At 40.9% G+C, this 19,789-nt stretch overlaps 1 protein-coding gene across 2 annotated transcripts in view; it reads left to right on the top strand.

Moving 5' to 3' along the window:
- Positions 1-19,789, top strand: part of ankrd6b (ankyrin repeat domain 6b) — a 70,657-nt gene that overhangs the window by 18,852 nt on the left and 32,016 nt on the right. For both annotated transcript variants that reach the window (XM_034699635.1, XM_034699634.1), the window contains exon 2: positions 11,300-11,623. In XM_034699635.1, coding sequence (XP_034555526.1) covers positions 11,498-11,623 — 126 coding nt within the window. In that variant the 5' untranslated portion in view covers positions 11,300-11,497. The remainder of the gene's footprint in view (positions 1-11,299; positions 11,624-19,789) is intronic.

The following is a 19,789-nucleotide window of genomic DNA, read 5'->3' as shown; positions in this document are numbered from 1 at the left end:
TCAGCAGGCTGAACGACGAGATGCAACATGTCAGTCAGAGGAAAAGCTCCGACACCACCAGAAACAAAGTCTGCTGAATCAATCCTGAAATTAACCACGGTCTAAACAAACAAACACACTCATATGCACTCAGTGTTTCATCAGTGTCTTGAAGGTGTTGGCTCTAGTCTGTTTTTTTTTACAGGTATGTTGTGTAAAATTCAGTTTGCATTCCAGTGACGTCACACCTTAGAAACAAGGTTATGACCTCAGACCGACCCCGAACGCTTGCCCTCAGGGCAGAGAGGAACCGGGCGGGTGTGTTCTCCTTTGATAGAAACTCTGTGAAACACCTGTGATCCCCCCAGGTGTTCATCACAGTTCAAGGGTTAACTGATGCCTCAATACAGCTACACAGATAACGCTGATCCGACACATTCACAATGAATCTATTGAAAAGATATGTGGTTGAATAAACATTAAAACCTTACATTACCCTCTCTCTTCTCTTCACCTCTACACGTCTGCTCTGTTGACATCGTTCATCAGCTGTTCATTCTGTAAAGTTATCCCAACAACACTACTTTTGTTTTAATGAACCTTGTGTTTACAAAGCATGTGAACGACGTAATGTGTTTTAACAATCTTAAACTTGAAGTGCAGAAAAATGTAGGCAGAGAGCCGGAGGATAAAGTGTGTGTTAGTAAAGCAGAGGGACAGAAAGAGCAAGAAGAGTGAAGCTGCAGCATAAACGATCTCCTGCCTCAGATGTAAGCGTCTTCCTGTTTGAAAGATGAAGGCAAAAAGACTGTACGATAGGTTACATCTTCAACTGTGTTCTCAGAGTTTCTCGTTCATGTTTGGTTTCCTCTTTGCATGGTTCAGTTTTAATCTGCATTTGTGGATGCAGTGATGAACTGTGTTCACAGACAATGTTTTTTTGAGTGATTTTTAGCCCATGCAGTGATTTCCACAACAGGGTAACGATTGTTTTTAATGCAGTGATTCCCACTACAGAGTCATGTCTGTCCCACGCCACAACAGTCTGTTGTTGTCAAACAAGGTTGAGCTTGACCACATCGATTGGGGAAGCCAGTCATGCTAAAGTGGGCAGAGCTAACTTTCTACTTCAACCCATAGCAGGATTCAAGTGACAGACAAAGTTTTTCACAAGTCACAACATAATCTTCCTCACTCACTATCCTCACAGTGAGCTCCTGTTTATTCCTGATCCCATTAAAACAGGTAGAGTCACAAAGTTCGGGAAAACCACACAGATAAAATCAATGTGTCCAATATATTCCAGATGAATGAGTCTCCGCTGGTCCACACTACACTGGAGGATCTGTACACTGATTGGCTATAGTGGTGCGATGGATTTGCTGGAGTTCAGATTTTTGCAACTCTTGGGAAGTATTTGCCTGAATGAAGTGAATTACACTCACAAGTTCTTCCCGTCATTTACCTGTGTGGCGCAATTCGCACTGCCCAATTTGCGTCATTCGCGCTGCCAGACCAGGTTCCGTCTATTCACGTCTCTGCATTGACTTTACATGTAATTAATTCATGTGAATGATTTTGTTAGTCAGTCCCACCAGGAAGTTGCGATTTCGCGATCGCAACTATCAACGCAAATTCAACCAATCAGCGCGATTTTTTCGCGGCCTTGCAATTTTATACAATCACCGCAACTTTCTCGCAACTTTGACCAATTACCTTAATCTCAGCCCCTGCACGTCATCAGTTTTGTCATCAATTTCACTTCCTAGGACCTTAAACATAAGTCCTCACTTGATCGGCACTTTTCAACAACAAAACACGCACAGAGAACGAGTGAAAAGAGAGGACAGGAGGCAGGACAAGTGATGATGACAACGTTGTTATTTATAGATTGAGGGGCTCAGTGTTAGCTTGGTCACCTACCTGCAGCAGGTGTACTTCATGAACCAGCTCTCCTCACCTCCATGCATCTGTCTCATCTTCATTGAGGATTTTTACCCCCGGTGTGCGTTAGTGACAAAGACACAACCGGGGGACGTCTGTTTAATATTTGACGTTTGACGTTGTTGCCGCCATTACTGTAAAAAGCTCTGCGTCTACAGCTTGATTTAATCCAGTTTGGTGAAACGTCAGACACATTCAGTAAGGTTTGATCAACTCCTAGTCATCAAAGATGCAGATTCATTTCAGAGTGCGTGAACTGCCTGTCAAGTGCCTCTGTCACTGCGAGGTGCATTCAGGGACCGTCGTAAATGTGCAATACAGACCTTTCATGGCATTTTTCTGTGAATAAAGAGAATCAAAACACAGTCACAGTGGTCACATCAAGAATGCTTTCTAAAAACAACTGTAATTTAGTGTATTTACTTGCCCCTGAGATGTTATTGGGGGAAAAAAGCAAAAAAAAAAATCGCAACTTCCACCGCAATTTTTTCAAAAAGCTGTCGCAAATTCAGGCTTTTTGGGCCGCAACAATCACAAAAAAATCCTGCGAAATCCTGGAGGGACTGGTTAGTGTTGGTGTGAACGCCCTATTATGGAAATGGGGTTGTACATATGATACTGCTGCATTCTTATGCTTAATGCATTGCGATGTCTGGCTGTGCTAGTTTTAAAGTTTTTAAAGATATTATAATCATCCAATTGTTCAGGACTATAGTTGAGTAGCTTGATATAGATTTCTTACAAAATACAAAAAATAACAGTTTTGATAATTATTTTGTCAAACCGTGCAGCCATATAGCTCCAAGCCTCCAAACTGATGAGTGTCTCACTGCTGTAAGAACATTACCCTGAATAAAGTCATTGCATTTCCCAAACATGTTAGTTGGATGGCTCTGACTTACTGCTATCACAACATGAAAATAAAGCACAGGTAGCACTTCCTGTTTTCTTTATTTCTGTGTTATTAGTCGGCTTTTGTCTGAGGCTTTTGGGTCAGTTGTTCATGTTGAACATACAGATCTGTTGTTGAGAGAAGTTCACTCTGACAGGCTGCTCAGCTGATCGGATCAGTGCATGAAGAGAAAAACTGAGGTGTGGATGTCAAGCATTGATATTATTCTTATTATTCAGATAACCACAGTGATGTAAAGGTGGTGGTATTTTCAGGAGTGAGCAGGTTAATAAGTGCTCTCAGAGACCTCCTCCTCCTCCTCCTCCTTCTCCTCCTCCTCCTTCTCCCTGAAAGGAGGGTTTGGCATTTCTTGTTGTCGAGAGTCCCGAGTTCCAAAAGTTTGCATAAAAGCCTTGTTGCCTAGCTGCACGAGGAGCCTCAGTGTGACTGCCAGGCTGCTTTGTGTGTGTGTGTGTGTGTGTGTGTGTGTCCCCGACTGAACGGGATCCTCTGCAGAATGCTGCCGGGCAGAGAATTCCCCCCTGTGCTTCACTGTATTCAGTTTTCAGCCTGCAGCAGGGCGTCATTCAGATGTTTCCATAGTGAGTTAGCTCCCTTTCAGCTGCAGTGAATTGACCTCTAAGAGAGAGTTTTCATGCTTTCTCTGGAATTCCACTTTGTGTGGTCTCATTTCACCTTTTTGGCAAAATGTCAGGGGTATTTGTCGAGTACAGACCTGGGGTCACTCTTGTACTATGCAGATTGTAGGGACTTCCTTTCATTTCTTGTCCTATTCTGTAAGCATGTTTTCAATGCAGCTCCAAACTGTACTCATCTGAGGAACTTTTTCTGGGTTTGTTGTTTATTAGGCATTTGAGAGAAGAAGTAAAAGCTTGTTGAGTGGAAAGTAAAATAACTTTGCGTCTAAAATGTAGGTCAGAGTATGACTTCTTTTTCCTCAACCTTTGAACCTTTCTACTCTCTGTTTGGTCTGACAGGATATGCTGTTAGTTTCAGTTTGAACAGCTGGAGACCTTTTAGTAGAGCAGTAAGGAGCCGGTGTACTGGCCTCTTGAAACCGTCCTCTCTTCATGTCAGCTGTGCAGCAGCAAGTGAAGCAAAAGTTCACCAACCAAGCTCACATCAGTGACATTACATTTGGGCCCCTTCTGTCATCGTTGACACATGTCGACCAAGCAGAAAGGACTCACCTGAGCTGGGGTAACTCAGGTGCACATCAAAAACACAGATAAACTGTCATATCGTCTCAATATGTTTAGATGATGATAGTGTTTGACATCAGTGGAGCTCTGCAGAGTGGAGCAGAGATGAAGAGTTTCAGAGAGTACTGAGGGCTCCAGACTTGAAGCATGCTGGTTACATGACGGCCGAGGTAAGACTAGATTTTTACTTCAGCGTGCATCTTAACAGATAAGAGCATTCAGACTGTCAGTGTGAGCAACGTATCTTAAGTAGAGATAGACCGATCACTCAGGACCTATCTGCAGACACTGCAGGCAGCCTCTTCAGGGATGCCTCCAGTCACTTGATGGATGATATATGAGCAGGCTGTGCAATGAGAGTGAACATAGTAGTAATTTTTTAATATGTTTGTCCTCTTGGCTTGTTACAGAGTCAAAAACAAACATAAGCAAACATAATAATATGCCTTGGGTCAGTTTTGTGAAGGTGTGTGCCTTAATTTCCTCAGACAGTCGTCTTTAGTGACAGCATGTCAAATAGAAAACTATTCACTGGACGATGATGTTTAGAATAATGCAGGTAATGTTGTTTCTGACATAAAGATTCTAATTAGTCATGTTCTGAAATCAGAAAGCATAACCCAATGTAATTTCCTATTTCCTGAATGGCTGACCTGCTCACTAATTATCGGCGTCAGCATCAGTCTTTAAAAAATCTATATCTGCCGACCACTTTACCAGGTACCAAAAATCTACAGTGCTGTTCTCGGCCAAAATGGACTGAAATAATACAAGTTGAAGGCGGTGTTGGCTTTTTATCAGCTATATTTGTGTTACAGGCATGAAAAATAAATAAAGAGTGCTTTTCAGTGTAGCCTGATCTGTTCTGTGGAGGGACTCTCCATGTTTTCACACAATCATTTCATTCCAATGTTTTGACTAGAACAGTTACATGCTGATGAAATTACTTGCTCAGCTCTTGATTTGAGCCTCTGTAGAACTTCTGTTGAAAGAAAGTTGTCATAGATCATGTAGAGTGCAGGTAAGATATGTTGATTAATAAATGACATCAGGATAAGGGGAATATCTCTTGTTTTGTGATCTCCCTCCTGTGGTCCTATCTCTCTGCCCCTCTCTCTGCTCGGCAGCTGATTTTGCAACCGTCTCAAGTAAGCACCGGTTTTTAAAGTTCATTTTGGGGCATTTTTTACTTTTATTGGACAGGACAGCTGTAGAGAGACAGGAAATGTGGGCATGCAGACGTGCAGCAAATGGCCACGGCTAGGAGTCGAACCAGCAACCGCTATGACAAGGACTATAGCCTCTACATATGGGGCGTGTGCTTAAACAATTACTACCAAATTCCACCAGATCCGTGATCTGTCTGTCTCCGATCCACCACGGCACCGGATCTGATAGGTTTCTATTCTAGTCAATGTCTTCCACTGGATCCACTGGATCCGCTCCGTTGCGTTCCGGCTCCGTCTCTGATCCGGCAGGTCGGAGCCATCTGGATCAGATACACAAGACTTCTATTTTTGCCGGATGCCAGAGCACGGAGCTCTCAACAGAGCAGATGGAGGGGGACAGGAAGTCAGGCACCAAAACAAAATAAAAACATCTGGTTAATTTTCAGAATAAGACACTCTGTGTTATCACCAGATCGTATTTCACTGAACTACAACAACAACAAACTGTGCTATTTTTGGACATGCTACACATAGAATTTTTTTTGGTATATATACATTCAAATGCACACACATACAGTGAACATGCTTAGGGAGAGATGTCAGAGTGAGGATACTGCCGTCAACCAGTGCACCCCGAGCAGTTGGGGGTTCGGTGCCTTGCTCAAGGGCACATCGGCAGTGCCCAGGCAAGTGAACCAGCACCTTTCCAGCCACCAGTCCACTTGCCAAACTTTGTCCATGCTGGGACTCGAACTGGCGACCCTTCGGTTCCCAAGCCAAGTCCCTATGGACTGAGCTACTGCCGCCCCCATGCTGCATTCCGAAAATGCAACCGGTGAGTGTTGATGGACAAGAAAGTACGGAGCCGGACCGCAGAGGATTTGGAGATGGACTGGACACAGATCTGGAGGAAGTCCCGTGTTAGGCCACTGATGTGACAGCTGACGACAAAAATGAATGACTGAGTTGGGTTAACGAATGCAGTCAACTCCTAGTGGAGGGTCTTTAATTTCCCTTTTACATGTGTTCTCTTTTCCTGGCTTGGGTTCATGGAGTGCTACTTGAAGGAGGAGTAAAAGCAGAGTGATCATGTCCTTAGAGATAAAAGAGGACTGGTAATAAGTGGAAAACATGGCGCCCTGAGATGCGACTGTGGTTGGACAAGTTTACTGTTCTGACATTAAGACTCGACTCAGTGGAGATGTTTGGCAGAGGAGCTGTAATGCACAGCCATGTTTTCTGCTTGAGTTGAGAGGAAGCTCTGATGACTTGGAGATAATCCATTTCCCTCTCTGGATTTGTGTGTTTGCCTGCAGGGCTGTGAATCAGTGTTTTTGATGTCATCCCTAACATGTTATCTCGTTCTCTTCTGTGTTTCCAGAAATGAAACACAGTCATTAGAGCGACTGTCATCACAGATTAGACTCTGGGGATCCGATGGGACTTGTCTCTTCCTCTCCTCGCCGGGGACGGAGACGTGTTGAGTAGAAAATGCTGTTCGCTGTCTCTCACATCCTGTGTTTGTCTCAGGTTACCTGTCTGTTAGTTTGGCTTTGTCTGTCCCTCCTGGAAATGAGTGGCTCTAACAGTGCATACTTGTTTTGTAGAGTTAGCATCACCACATTGTCCTCTCTTTGCAGAAGTGTGTTTCTTAAAGTTAGTAAGTAAAGTCAGGAGTAAGACGCTAGAATACCGTTGCTCCAACCACTTTTATTTTCTGTATGTGCAGTAGCATGCAAATGAAACTTGCATTAACTTTGTAGCTTTGGTTTAAATCTGTCTACAAATGTCAATAAAGTTAAAATTTGATCACAAAAGCCACCAGGTCAGTGTTAGACCAAAAAATATTTGCACATGCAGACGAAAAGGTCATTAAAGAGATAAGAATTCTTGCTTTGTCTGCAGGGTGCAACAAAACTAACACAAATCAGAGTTCCTCCTAAAAATGCCCCGACGTTGTTCAGGAGGGCTGCATGAGTGAACGGAAACAGCTGACTCAAACTGAGGTGAGCTGATGTGTAAAGAAAGCAGGTAATTATGACTTTATGGAAGCAGCCATTAACAAGAACTACAGCACCAGGTAATGACAGGGTTACAGCTTAAACATAACATGTGGCCCTTCATTTCAGGCCTACAGTGGTACAAATATTAATAATGATGATAACAGACTCATAACTCTACTATTCTTTCTTTCTTTCTTTCTTTCTTTCTTCTTTCTTTCTTTCTTTCTTCTTTCTTTCTTTCTTTCTTTCTTTCTTTCTTTCTTTCTTTCTTTCTTTCTTTCTTTCTTTCTTTCTTTCTTTCTTTCTTACTTTCTGTCCTTCTTTCTTTCTTTCTTTCTTTCTTTCTTTCTTTCTGTCCTTCTTTCTTTCTTTCTTTCTTTCTTTCTTTCTTTCTTTCTTTCTTTCTGTCCTTCTCTCCGTCCTTCTTTCTTTCTTTCTTTCTTTCTTTCTTTCTTTCTTTCTGTCCTTCTTTCTTTCTTTTCTTGCTTTCATTCTTTCTTTCTTTCTTTCTTTCTGTCCTTCTCTCTGTCCTTCTTTCTTTCTTTCTTTCTTTCTTTCTTTCTGTCCTTCTTTCTTTCTTTCTTTCTGTCCTTCTTTCTTTCTTTCTTTCTTTCTTTCTGTCCTCCTTTCTTTCTTTTTTCTTTCTTTCTTTCTTTCTTTCTTTCTTTCTTTCTTTCTGTCCTTTCTTTCTTTCTTTCTGTCCTTTCTTTCTTTCTTTCTTTCTTTCTTTCTGTCCTTCTTTCTTTCTTTTATTCTTTTCTTTCTTTCTTTCTTTCTTTCTTTCTTTCTTTCTTTCTTTCTTTCTTTCTTTCTTTCTTTCTTTCTGTCCTTCTTTCTTTCTTTCTGTCCTTCTTTCTTTCTTTCTTTCTGTCTGTTCTTTTAAACAAATTTTCAACTATCGGTTTTAACCTACATTAAACAGCAATAAAACACACAAACCACACACATTCACTGAGAGATAGAGCATCATTGTCAACCTGCTGCATTAAGAGAGAGAGTGCATATGTTATACCCTATAATATCCTGTGATTGATGGTTTATTTCCAAACGTTTATTTCCATCTATAAATCTGGCACATGCAGCAGAGTCCTCCCTGTCCCTCCTGTCACTCAGTGTACTGTAAATTTCTTCAGACTTCATCCGGATCATCTCTCTCTCTCTTTCTTCATCTCCATCTATCCCTCTCTCCAACAGATGTGTGTCTAACATGAGTCTGGTCCTGCTGGAGGTTTCTGCCTGTTAAAGGAAGTTTGTCCTTGCCACTGTAACTTGCTAAATGCTGCAAAGTGCTCTGCTCATGGTGGATTAAGATGAGATCAGACTGAGTCCTGTCTGTAAGATGGGACTGGATCTTATCCTGTCTTGATGTTGGGTCTTTGTTAATAATAGAACATAGAGTACGGTCTAGACCTGCTCTGTTTGGAAAGAGTCAGATTGAGTGATTATGAGAGGCTGTCAAAAGGAGTAACCTTTTACCATCTTTCTCAGACAGTTTAAGTTTGTCTATGTTTCCTTTCATTCTTTAAAAACCCACAGAAAGGTGTTTTCCTGCTAACAGCATTCAGATCCCTCAATCAGTAAATGAAGCTTTGGGTGAAAGTGAGAAATTTGGTATGTCTTCCCCCTAACATTCAGAGAAACCAGCTCAGGTATGATGAAAACACACTGCAGGAGTATTTGACTGTGAAACCATGTTCTAACCGTCTAAGTGTGCGCAGTACAAGCATACCCCCCACATTAAACAATCATTGTGTTATAAATCTTCTTTGAAAGGAGGGAAATTGTTTGAAATAAAAGTAATGATTGTCTAAACTCAGAGAAAAGCTTCCTTTAATGTCTTCTAAACACACACACCCTGTGATTGAGTGTGTTTTAGGATTAAGCTTGAACATATCAAAGCAGTTCCTGCTCATGTGGTACAGTGTGGTGGTACAGTTATTGGACGCTCTTGATGAGACATGTTGAAGTGTTATTAACAGACCTTTGATGGTTGCTGCTGGATTTTTCTTCTTCTTCTTCTTCTTCTTCTTCTTCTTCTTCTTCTTCTTCTTCTTCTTCTTCTTCTTCTTCTTCTTCTTCTTCTTCTTCTTCTTCTTCTTCTTCTTCTTCTTCTTCTTCTTCTTCTTCTTCTTCTTCTTCTTCTTCTTCTTCTTCTTCTTCTTCTTCTTCTTCTTCTTCTTCTTCTTCTTCTTCTTCTTCTTCTTCTTCTTCTGTGGTGACTTTAAAGAGCAGAGACTCTAAACTGGCTCCTCTCTATGTATATCCTGATGTAGAGCGGTGCACGTGAAGGACTGGAATTATCCTGATCTGTATTCCAGTTATAACCACTCATATGCAGTATTATCTGAAGATACAGAGTTTATAAAGGCCCTGAAGTTACATGCGGTTATAATTATGAGCCGTGACAGCACCAATAACATGTAATAGAGGCTGCTCGTGTCAGGACGTGCTCACCGCGTCTGTTTTCACTCAGACCTGAGACTTTTATGACTCTGGATTGTAGTAAAGAGTTTGACATGGAGGAATCTCACTGACTCAGACTGAACACATTTATGATGCTTCAAGCAGACAGACACACCAATCTGTGTGTTACAGCTGTCACAGAGGAGATGTTGAGACTCACTTAGATAGACTGTGCATGCATACACAGTGTTTTCTTTCACATTTAAAACAAACCTACAAAATTCAAATGATTTTATGTTCTGCCTGTTTATCTTATATTAGTAGTATTAGTATATCCTAGTATTCTTACATGCACAGGGCTGCATGTGTGTGAGAGCAGACAGCTGAAATTTTCACCATCAAGTTTTTCCTGCCAGCCCTCCAGTCAAATTTCTGCGGGACATCAGGTAGAAGCTGAGAGAATGCAAAAGGACCATTTTCCTTTATTATAAAGCTTATAGTTAGAGCTGGATCAGGCTTGGACCAGCTCTTACTTATACTGCTACAGGCTTAGACTGCCGGGGGAACTGACATACTGGAATCCTATCTTTCCCTCACTCTCCTCTGTCTCTCACTTTAACTCTTCCTGTTCCATTAAAGTTACTATCCAAAGACCTTTCTGGAGTCCCTGAGCTCCCTTGTCTCGTAGGTTCGTCTGGACCTCTGCTGCTGTGGACGTGCCAGACTCCAGCTGCTACAACTACTATCCATCTCAACACTATCATCCCTCTCTCTCTTCATCTCCCTCTATCCCTCTCTCCAACACGTCCTCAGCAGATGTGTGTCTAACATGAGTCTGGTCCTGCTGGAGGTTTCTGCCTGTTAAAGGAAGTTTGTCCTTGCCACTGTAACTTGCTAAATGCTGCAAAGTGCTCTGCTCATGGTGGATTAAGATGAGATCAGACTGAGTCCTGTCTGTAAGATGGGACTGGATCTTATCCTGTCTTGATGTTGGGTCTTTGTTTATAATAGAACATAGAGTACGGTCTAGACCTGCTCTGTTTGGAAAGAGTCTGAGGATAACTTTTATTGTGATTTGGCGCTTTATAAATAAAGATTGATTGATTGAAAACACATTAATCATGTACACTGATGTGGGAATGTGTTGTGGAGCTAAACCTAAAAAAAGGGACATGTAGCTGCTGCACTCACAGCTCAGATTAAAGTTCTTTCTGCAGGTTCAGAGCTTGTCGACATGCATTTACAGTAAAATGAAGAAAAGTTGGAGACGACAGGATCTCTGTGGTAGATCTGTGAGGTGTCTTATCAGGCAGGATTGCATTCCAGTGGGCTTGTAGAGTCTGATATTCTGACTGTCGATGTGTTTTAATGATAAGAAGCTGATTTACTTGAGGCAGAGTAGCTGAACCCTCCCTGTGAAAGACAGAAACCACAGCGGTGTGTGTGCAGTGGGATGTGGTTCAGTCTGTGCTGTTAGTGTGTGAACTCGCAGCAGTACAGCCGGCACTCTGACCAAATCTGACCCCTGTTTTTGGCTCTCATTGCGGATTATTTCTCTGCAGCTCACATGACTCCACGAGGACTGTTGCTGGGTGTAACAACCTGGACAGTTGGGATGTCAGTCTGCCTGTTTTCCTGTCGCTGGCCTGTTTTCACTCTGTGTGTTTCCTGTGCTCTTCACTGCAGCTGAGAGGATGAAGGGCAGGAATCCGGGCAGGTTGTGGAGTTTGTAGAAGACACAGAAACCCTGGCGGCCTCTCCAGCTCGTCTGTCTGCTGCAGAGCTCACCATGAGCTAGAGATACCAGAGACTGTCACCGCCGCTGCCCTCTCCCTGTCCTGAGCTCCGTGTCTGACTGACAGCAGCTTCACTCCCCTCCACTTCATGATCCAGCAGGATGCGGCTGAGGTCCTCGCACTCTCCGAGCGCCTCCTCATAGCTTCACACAAGGGACAGGCTGACAATGTGGTCCAGCTCATCAATAAGGGAGCAAAGGTAGCTGTCACCAAGGTGAGTCAGCCGACAATTCATCTTTGTTTTATATTTTCAGCCTCCAAATGCTTTCTAAAAACTACAAGGCTTTGGGATGGCTTTATAGAGACTCAAAGGGATTGTTTACTCCTTGTAAGTGTACGCTATATTTAGACAGTTCTCTTTACTTCACTCTCAGAAACCCCATTAGTGTTTTTACTATTCTCTGACAAAACACATTCATGTTCCTCTTCTTCAAACATCCCCACTATCCCTTTAATATCCCTTTAACACTCTAACACTTCGACAGCTTTTTGAACACCCTACATCAAAGTATGGTATTTACCAGGAGCACCTATTTACCAGAGGAGCAGGTTGTTTTCAGTCTGCAGCTGATGAAATGACCTGAGGTGACCTGCTGCTGGTGTGATACTGCTCACCTCATAAGCGTCACCTGTCCTGTCAACAGCCTGTATCGTAGTGTTTGCATGTTTTGGTGTCATTTTACCTGAAGTGTTACTGAAGTGTGTGACTCATGTGTTGAATGTAGTCATGTAGATATTAACATCTGCTGGCAGTAAACAACTGACAATTGAATTGTAAAAAAAAGTTAAATTCATGAGACAACAATGTTTCCTTTTTGTTTGAGGGTGCTTATATAATAATGATAATAATAATGATAATAATAATAATAATAATAATAATAATAATAAAAAATATAATACAATGATAATAATGATAATAATAATTATTATACCATGTAATAATAATATAATATAATGATAATAATGATAATAATACTTAAACAATCATTATAATACAAATACAAATAATATAGTAATAAATATTACATGATAATATAACACTATCAATAATACTAATACTACTAATAACTAATAATACATATGAAATTATCATAATAACTTTAATATATATATATATAATAACAAATATAACATAATGATAACAATCAATACTAACAATACAACTAATAATTGGTAATTAATAATAATAATAACAAATTAATAAAACGCCCATATAGCAGGCGGTCCAGGTTTGATTCCAGCCTGTGGCTCCTTTCCAGCATGTCATTCCCCGCCTGTCTCCTAGTTTCCTGCTCTATCCACTGACCTCTCATGTCTGAATAAAGGTGTAAAAGCCCCAAAAACATATCTTTAGAAATAATACATTCATATATACATACAATCTGGGTCGGATTTGTCTCAGCCCACTCCTGAGTTAGAGAAAAATGATTGCAGACACAGTTAGGCGGTGAATGATTGTGTCATCAGTCAGGTGGATTGATCATATTGGGCTCTCGGGTTGGAGCAGGTGTGAGTGCTCCAAAGATTTGCTGTGACTTGTAGCAAGCGTTTGTCATTGCCACTCTTAATATTTGCCACTTTATCAGTCTGTTCTTTAATAAAAACTTGTGTTTTGGCTGTGAACCTCTCTCATATTCTGCTGTACGACTCACATACTGTATTTCCTCCCACTGTGTCTCTACCAGTCTTCGCACAGCTGGCTCGTCCGTGTGTTTATATCTGCTTTGATTCCAGTAAAAGATCTGATTGACTAATCAGCATGGCATGTGACGATTTGCAATGAACAACACAGTGACTTTCTTTGGCTGCTCATATCGTTAAGACAGAGAGCCACACAGACATGAAAAGAATTGACAAGCTAAGGTCTGGGTCTGGATAGGACGGTACCTTGATCTGCCATAGGATGAACTTGGAGTGGATGAGACTACCCAGTATGATATAATATCATTATTCATAAACATGGGCCAAATTTCGGATCTAAATGACAAATACTTTTGTAGAAAATCTGTAATTAAGTACAATCTTTTACCAGTGAAACAGGCTGTAAAGACTGCAATGCAATCCTTTGGTACAACCCTGCCTGACCGTCTACGTCCACTCTATGTTATTGTTTCCTGACTGACCTTGACCTCAGAATCCTGAGCTGTTTGAGTCTTTTCATTTTCCCTTTGTCAGAACTGCATCATATGTGTTTTCAGTCCCTGTGACGTGAATCCATTTATCCAGCGACTCTGTAACTGTGAGCTCATCTGCAGCTCTTAAAACAATTAGACACAAATCAGAGCATGAACGTGTTAGCAGCACTGGAGCCACTGACATCCGAACACAACCCCAGCATGTGTAAACTAATGAGAGTAAATTCAGCTGCCCTACATTCAGGCGAGAGGATAACTTACAGCCAGTGTTTCACTACTTTGAAGTGTTTTATTAGACTCACAAGCAGCTCCAGGCACTTCTTTAAGTGTTAGGTTAACTTTAATAAGACAAATTCAGAGTTCTAAATATAGAAACCGTGAGCTTATTGGCTGCACATTGTTTCAAAAGGAAAAAGTCTTGGCACATCTGTTTCGTAGGAGAGGAATGAGATGATCAATATGGTGTTCGGTTCCCAATAACCATTAAAAACACCAAAGTCACCCAATGATGCAAAACAAGAACTTTTAGTGGACGTACTTTGACCTGGAGTTTATGCCCACATTTGCCACTTATAACCTAAAACACATGAATTTCAAAATGCATAAATGCCCCTTTAAACACAATCAGATTTATAAGGATGGATCCTTCCCGCATGGGTTTGACTCCTGTCCAGGTGCTTTACTCAATCCCATTCCCTCCCCTTCTTTTCCTGTCTCTGTCTGCCTGTTTCTCTGTGAAATAAAGGTTAAAAAAAACAAACAATATCACAGCTGAGCTGCTGCATGAACAGATGGATCTAAGTGATACTCACACACACACACACACATACACACACACTCCGTCTCCCCTGAGGTCTTCCTTCATTCTTTCATCTCGACTTCATCTCTGCCCTCGTATCTCCTGAAACACACTGAGCTTCACCCTGAGGTCACTCACCAGAGCTCAGGATGTGATGTAACTCTCCCGTGTGCCAGTTTGGCCCTGAGCTCATCCAGAACAATGACTGTGATGTCAGATGTGCAGAGGTAATTACAGGCAGGGCGAACATTTACTCACGTGTGTCAGTCTGTTCTCTGGATACAGATTCAACATACATTTATCGAAGCTGTAGGCACATACACAGATTGTAAAGTGGGACGTTTCCTGGTGACATTTACCACTTCTGATATAAAGCAGCTCTTATCAATGTCTTGATTTAGGAATCAAATGAATGCAATGAAACAAACTTTATGATCTTGACTTTAATATTTATTATTCAAATAGATGCTGAGCTGCTGCACTAGTGAGGTCTGAAACCAGGATTCAGAGGGAGGAGACAGATTCAAAGTGTTTATTATGTCAAATGCAGGGTTCATTATTTAAAATTTAACACTGTTACACATTAAAAAACATGCATGCACAAAATCACCATCAGTGTCAGTATGGTGTGCAGGTATTGTGAGATAATTTTGATTACTCATGGATGTCCAGGGATCCCTGGTTAATGTGACGGCATTTGCACTCTTCAGGAGTTCCACTCAGGTTCATGCAGGTCCTGTATTAATGAAGAATTGTTCCTGGTGACGGTCAGGCATAACTAATCACAGCATGCTAACCTGAGGACCTCCCTTATACTTGTTGTAGTTAACTTCTTTGTTTTAGTTTCATCCTAAGGTCTGTGGTGATTCTCAAACTCCAAAATAGAGCTCTGTCAGCTTTGTGATGTGGCTGCCTGCTGACATAAGTCTGAAAAGTGGTAGCTCAAACTCAAAGTTCAGTTTGACTTGAGTTCAGATTACTTTTCACTTGTCAACTGAGTCATCTTAGAGTTTTCCAAAGTGAAAGATGCCGTTCAAAAGCACAGTGGTGTCATTGTCCTTATCATAGCTGAAGAAGTCAGATGTACCCACTCTCAAACATTGGCTGAATGTCATCCCCCCACTCTCTGCTCCCCACGTTTCCTGTCTCTCTTCAGCTGTCCTAATAATAAAGCCAAAAATACCCCAAAAATATAACTTTAAAAAGTAAACCACAAGAAAAATCTGTCTTGTTTTTTTGGGTTCATGCTGCTTAAGTAAGCCAAGCACCTGTGTAACTGACTATTTACAGTGAAACTGAGACTGACCAGAAACAGAGTAACAGAAAGTCCATAATGAACCAATGAAAGACAGTGTTCTTTTGCAGACATATTGAGAGGGGTGATTTTTGCTTTACACGGTAACTTCTGAAGTTTCTCAATGAAGCTCAACAGTAGGAAAGGAAGCTTTGACTGGAAGACGTTTAGGGCGATCCTTTATCTATACCAGAAATAGCCAGAAGTCGTCATCTTACCCAGAGCCAAATATAAACATTAGACAAAAGCCAGTTGGTTCTGAGATTTCAAACAGCAATGGATTACTATAAATAAAAGTCCAAAAATAAGGCCATGTGGTAAAAACAGACTGTACTGAGCTGAAGAATGTGAGGAAAAACTGTGAAGCTTCAACATTCCCCATTGTTTAAATTACACAAAAGAGCAACCAAAGAGTAGCATTGTGGCCCTAACACCAATTAAGCAAACAGACAAGGACACAGGCCAACATTTGTATAACTATGTAGCATACACTTCTTTATACTCTTATCTGAGAGTAATGCACACACACAAATCACACTTTTGATAATCTTATTGCAGTGTGTGCCAGGTGTTATGGGGGATTTTGCAGCATGACTACAAGCTGTCCACTACAATATATCATCACCAAATCGAACCCCTGCCTTCCACTATTCAGAGATAGTTCTTATTATCAGGCATCATCATGAAATGAATGAATGAAGCTGTTACCTGACAGAGATAGATGGAAACAATATCTCTGTGTGGAGGACCGTCTTTTTATAGTCCTAAATGAAGGTTATCACAATGCATGCCCATGTTCTATATACAAGTACAAGTTTCAGACACATATTAAAACGTTTTGGTTGAATGAGAAATATTTTTGTCAAATTGTCTTTCACAGAAACCAGAAATGAAAAGAGGAAGCATACAAATCCACGATGAGCTCTGTTTGTTTCCGATGTTTTTGTATCATGTGCTCTGTGTTTTCTGTTCTGGCTCTGAAAACCAATTTTCCATGAAAACATGAACAAATGGCGTCATATTGTCACAGCTACAACAACACTATGTGTGTGTGTGTGTGTGTGTGTGTGTGTGTGTGTGTGTGTGTGTGTGTGTGTGTGTGTGTGTGTGTGTGTGTGTGTGCTGCTCACTCTGCTGGTTTAGTGTGGACTGGCTGTGTTTGGTGTTTTGGCAGGGAGCCAGTATGAAAGCTTAATCCTGGATAAAAGGGGGCAGAGTTTCATATCAAACATTCCTCCGCTCAGAAAAGAAATGTGGGAATATTTTTCTAAAGGCTGAAAGATGAATGAACTGAGACTGAGATTATAGAGCGATGTAAAGAAAAGGAGGCAGGAAGGATTAAGGAGGAGGTGAAAATAGAATGTGTAGAAGAAGAAGTGAAGAGTTAGAGGTCAACAGTTCAGGACCTGACTACGGCTGGGCTCTCTGTCTGCAGAGGTCAAAGGTCAACTCTCGTAATCACTCAGAGGCTGTAACTTTGGATACGTTTCTTTGTGTATTTATATCCAAGATGATTGTGTTCAGACTTTTTCTACTAACTGGACTGGGGCAGTGACTTACTCGGGGATAGCAATGAGTATGTGAGGACACACCCTCTCCTTCTTCATCATATGTCACAAATTTCAAACATTAAAGTGTTTAAAAGAAGCTATTTTATGTATTTATTTTTTATTTTAAAAAGCATTGCATCATATAAACCATCTCAAAATAATTATTTTAAAGATTCAAAAATACAGATGTCCTAAGTTAAAATATAAAGTACTAAAAAGGAAGTGTGTTAAATTTTTATGCTTTGTGCTTAGCACCAAAACTTAGCTTTATGCTGTTTTTAATGCAGTGACTTCCACTACAGAGTCATGTCTGTTTTTAATGCAGTGATCTCCACTACAGAGTCATGTCTGTTTTTAATGCAGTGATTTCCACTACAGAGTCATGTCTGTTTTTAATGCAGTGACTTCCACTACAGAGTCATGTCTGTTTTTAATGCAGTGATTTCCACTACAGAGTCATGTCTGTTTTTAATGCAGTGATTTCCACTACAGAGTCATGTCTGTTTTTAATGCAGTGATTTCCACTACAGAGTCATGTCTGTTTTTAATGCAGTGATTTCCACTACAGAGTCATGTCTGTTTTTCATGCAGTGACTTCCACTACAGAGTCATGTCTGTTTTTAATGCAGTGATTTCCACTACAGTCATGTCTGTTTTTAATGCAGTGACTTCCACTACAGAGTCATGTCTGTTTTTAATGCAGTGACTTGCACTACAGAGTCATGTCTGTTTTAAATGCAGTGATTTCCACTACAGAGTCATGTCTGTTTTTCATGCAGTGATTTCCACTACAGAGTCATGTCTGTTTTTAATGCAGTGACTTCCACTACAGAGTCATGTCTGTTTTTAATGCAGTGACTTCCACTACAGAGTCATGTCTGTTTTTCATGCAGTGACTTCCACTACAGAGTCATGTCTGTTTTTAATGCAGTGATTTCCACTACAGAGTCATGTCTGTTTTTAATGCAGTGACTTCCACTACAGAGTCATGTCTGTTTTTAATGCAGTGATTTCCACTACAGAGTCATGTCTGTTTTTAATGCATCCAAAAATTCTATTTCACATGTAGTATGTTGTCACAGATCTGTTTTTCCTACCAAATACAGCCTTTAAATATTTTCAAACCATTAAAATGTGTTTTTAAACTCTAAGATGTAAACCCAACGTACTGACCACTAAAGAATCAACATGACACACCTGTTTTAGTCTGGAGACAACAGAGGCTCTGCTGGTCTGATACCTGCTGTTTACCTGAACTGGGCTGGTGGCCTCTCTCCAAGTCGGCCCAGTGAAACTCAATCTGAGGAGCACATAAATGCAGGCCGAGCCGCACCCAAACAAAGCACGAACCTCCTCACACAACATAATACCTTGGTGTAACACTGCACACGACATCTGTAAATAAACTCTTTACTTGATTTATAAAAGTCCCCTGGATCTAATGTTTGATGTTTGAATATTTCCTGCAGGCTGACATCCTCCTCTGTCACTCTTCGTCATGCTCTTCATCATGTCGGATGTAATGATCCAGAATTCGGCTCATGTTTCAGTTAATCCTCTCGGAGAATATTACTCGAACATCTCCTGTCATCAAAGAAGGAATTTCCTCCTTGTGTGTTTTTTTTTGTCACATCACCCTGTATGCCTCAGTACAGAGAATCTCTTAATTCAGGCCAGGCTGTGAAGAAGTACACACTGTGGCTGAAGTGTCTTTGGAGGCTGTTTGTTAATGGTCAAATTAATAACAAAGAAGAAGACAGCATTAATGCCAGGGACAGACAAAAAATGTGTGAGTCACGTGTTTTTGTATTTAGTAAAGCCTGGTTTATACGACTCTAAGCCATAGTGGCCGACTCAGTTGTGAGCACTAGATGTCGATTGTCTGCGCCACTGTGCAATACTCATAATGAATGGGGGCAGTTTGGTCTCTATGATAGTCACATTGCCTGCTTTTTAACAGCAACGCTAAGTGTACAATGTTAATTTGGAGCTGAAACATCATACAGCAATAATAACAAGGAAGAAGAGAAAGGACACGTCGGAGGCGATGGAATTTACGGCAATTCCGGAAAACTTATGAATGCTGGTAATATGATGCTGTGCAGCGTATATTTACATAGTTACATTTTGGTAGAGGTGCAGAACAGGCTACGCATTTAGGCTTCTGCATTGGAAAATGGCTACACAGACCAGCAGAAGTATACACCAGGCTTAAGAGTTTAGAAATGCATCGGAAGGAAGAATACAGAAAAGAGATTGGTCGTTGTGTGCAAAATGATTTGTATTGATGGATATTTTGTGGGTAAAAAACAAGCAGCAACCTCCAGTCGTGAGAAATGAAGCCAATGCGGAAGTGTTAAAGCCTGCAGTTCTTGAGTGTCCACTAGGGGCTGGCTCTGGAAGTACCAGAAACCACATACACACCCATTCAAAAATGCTGATCTTTACAGCAGAAATAAACATGTTTACAGCCTGGTACAAAGAAACAAGTGTAGTCAGGATAGCTCATTTCTAGTTTGGCACAATCTGTACGGGGGTGAATTTTTTCATAACACAGCAATTTGGAAGATATTAAGATTACGTGTTTTCCATTATGAGAGGC

Source organism: Notolabrus celidotus, chromosome 13 (genome assembly GCF_009762535.1).
Source record: "Notolabrus celidotus isolate fNotCel1 chromosome 13, fNotCel1.pri, whole genome shotgun sequence".
Classification (NCBI taxonomy): Eukaryota; Metazoa; Chordata; class Actinopteri; order Labriformes; family Labridae; genus Notolabrus; species Notolabrus celidotus.
The sequence above is the reverse complement of the archived record's forward strand: the minus strand, read 5'-3'. Positions and strand labels throughout refer to the sequence as shown.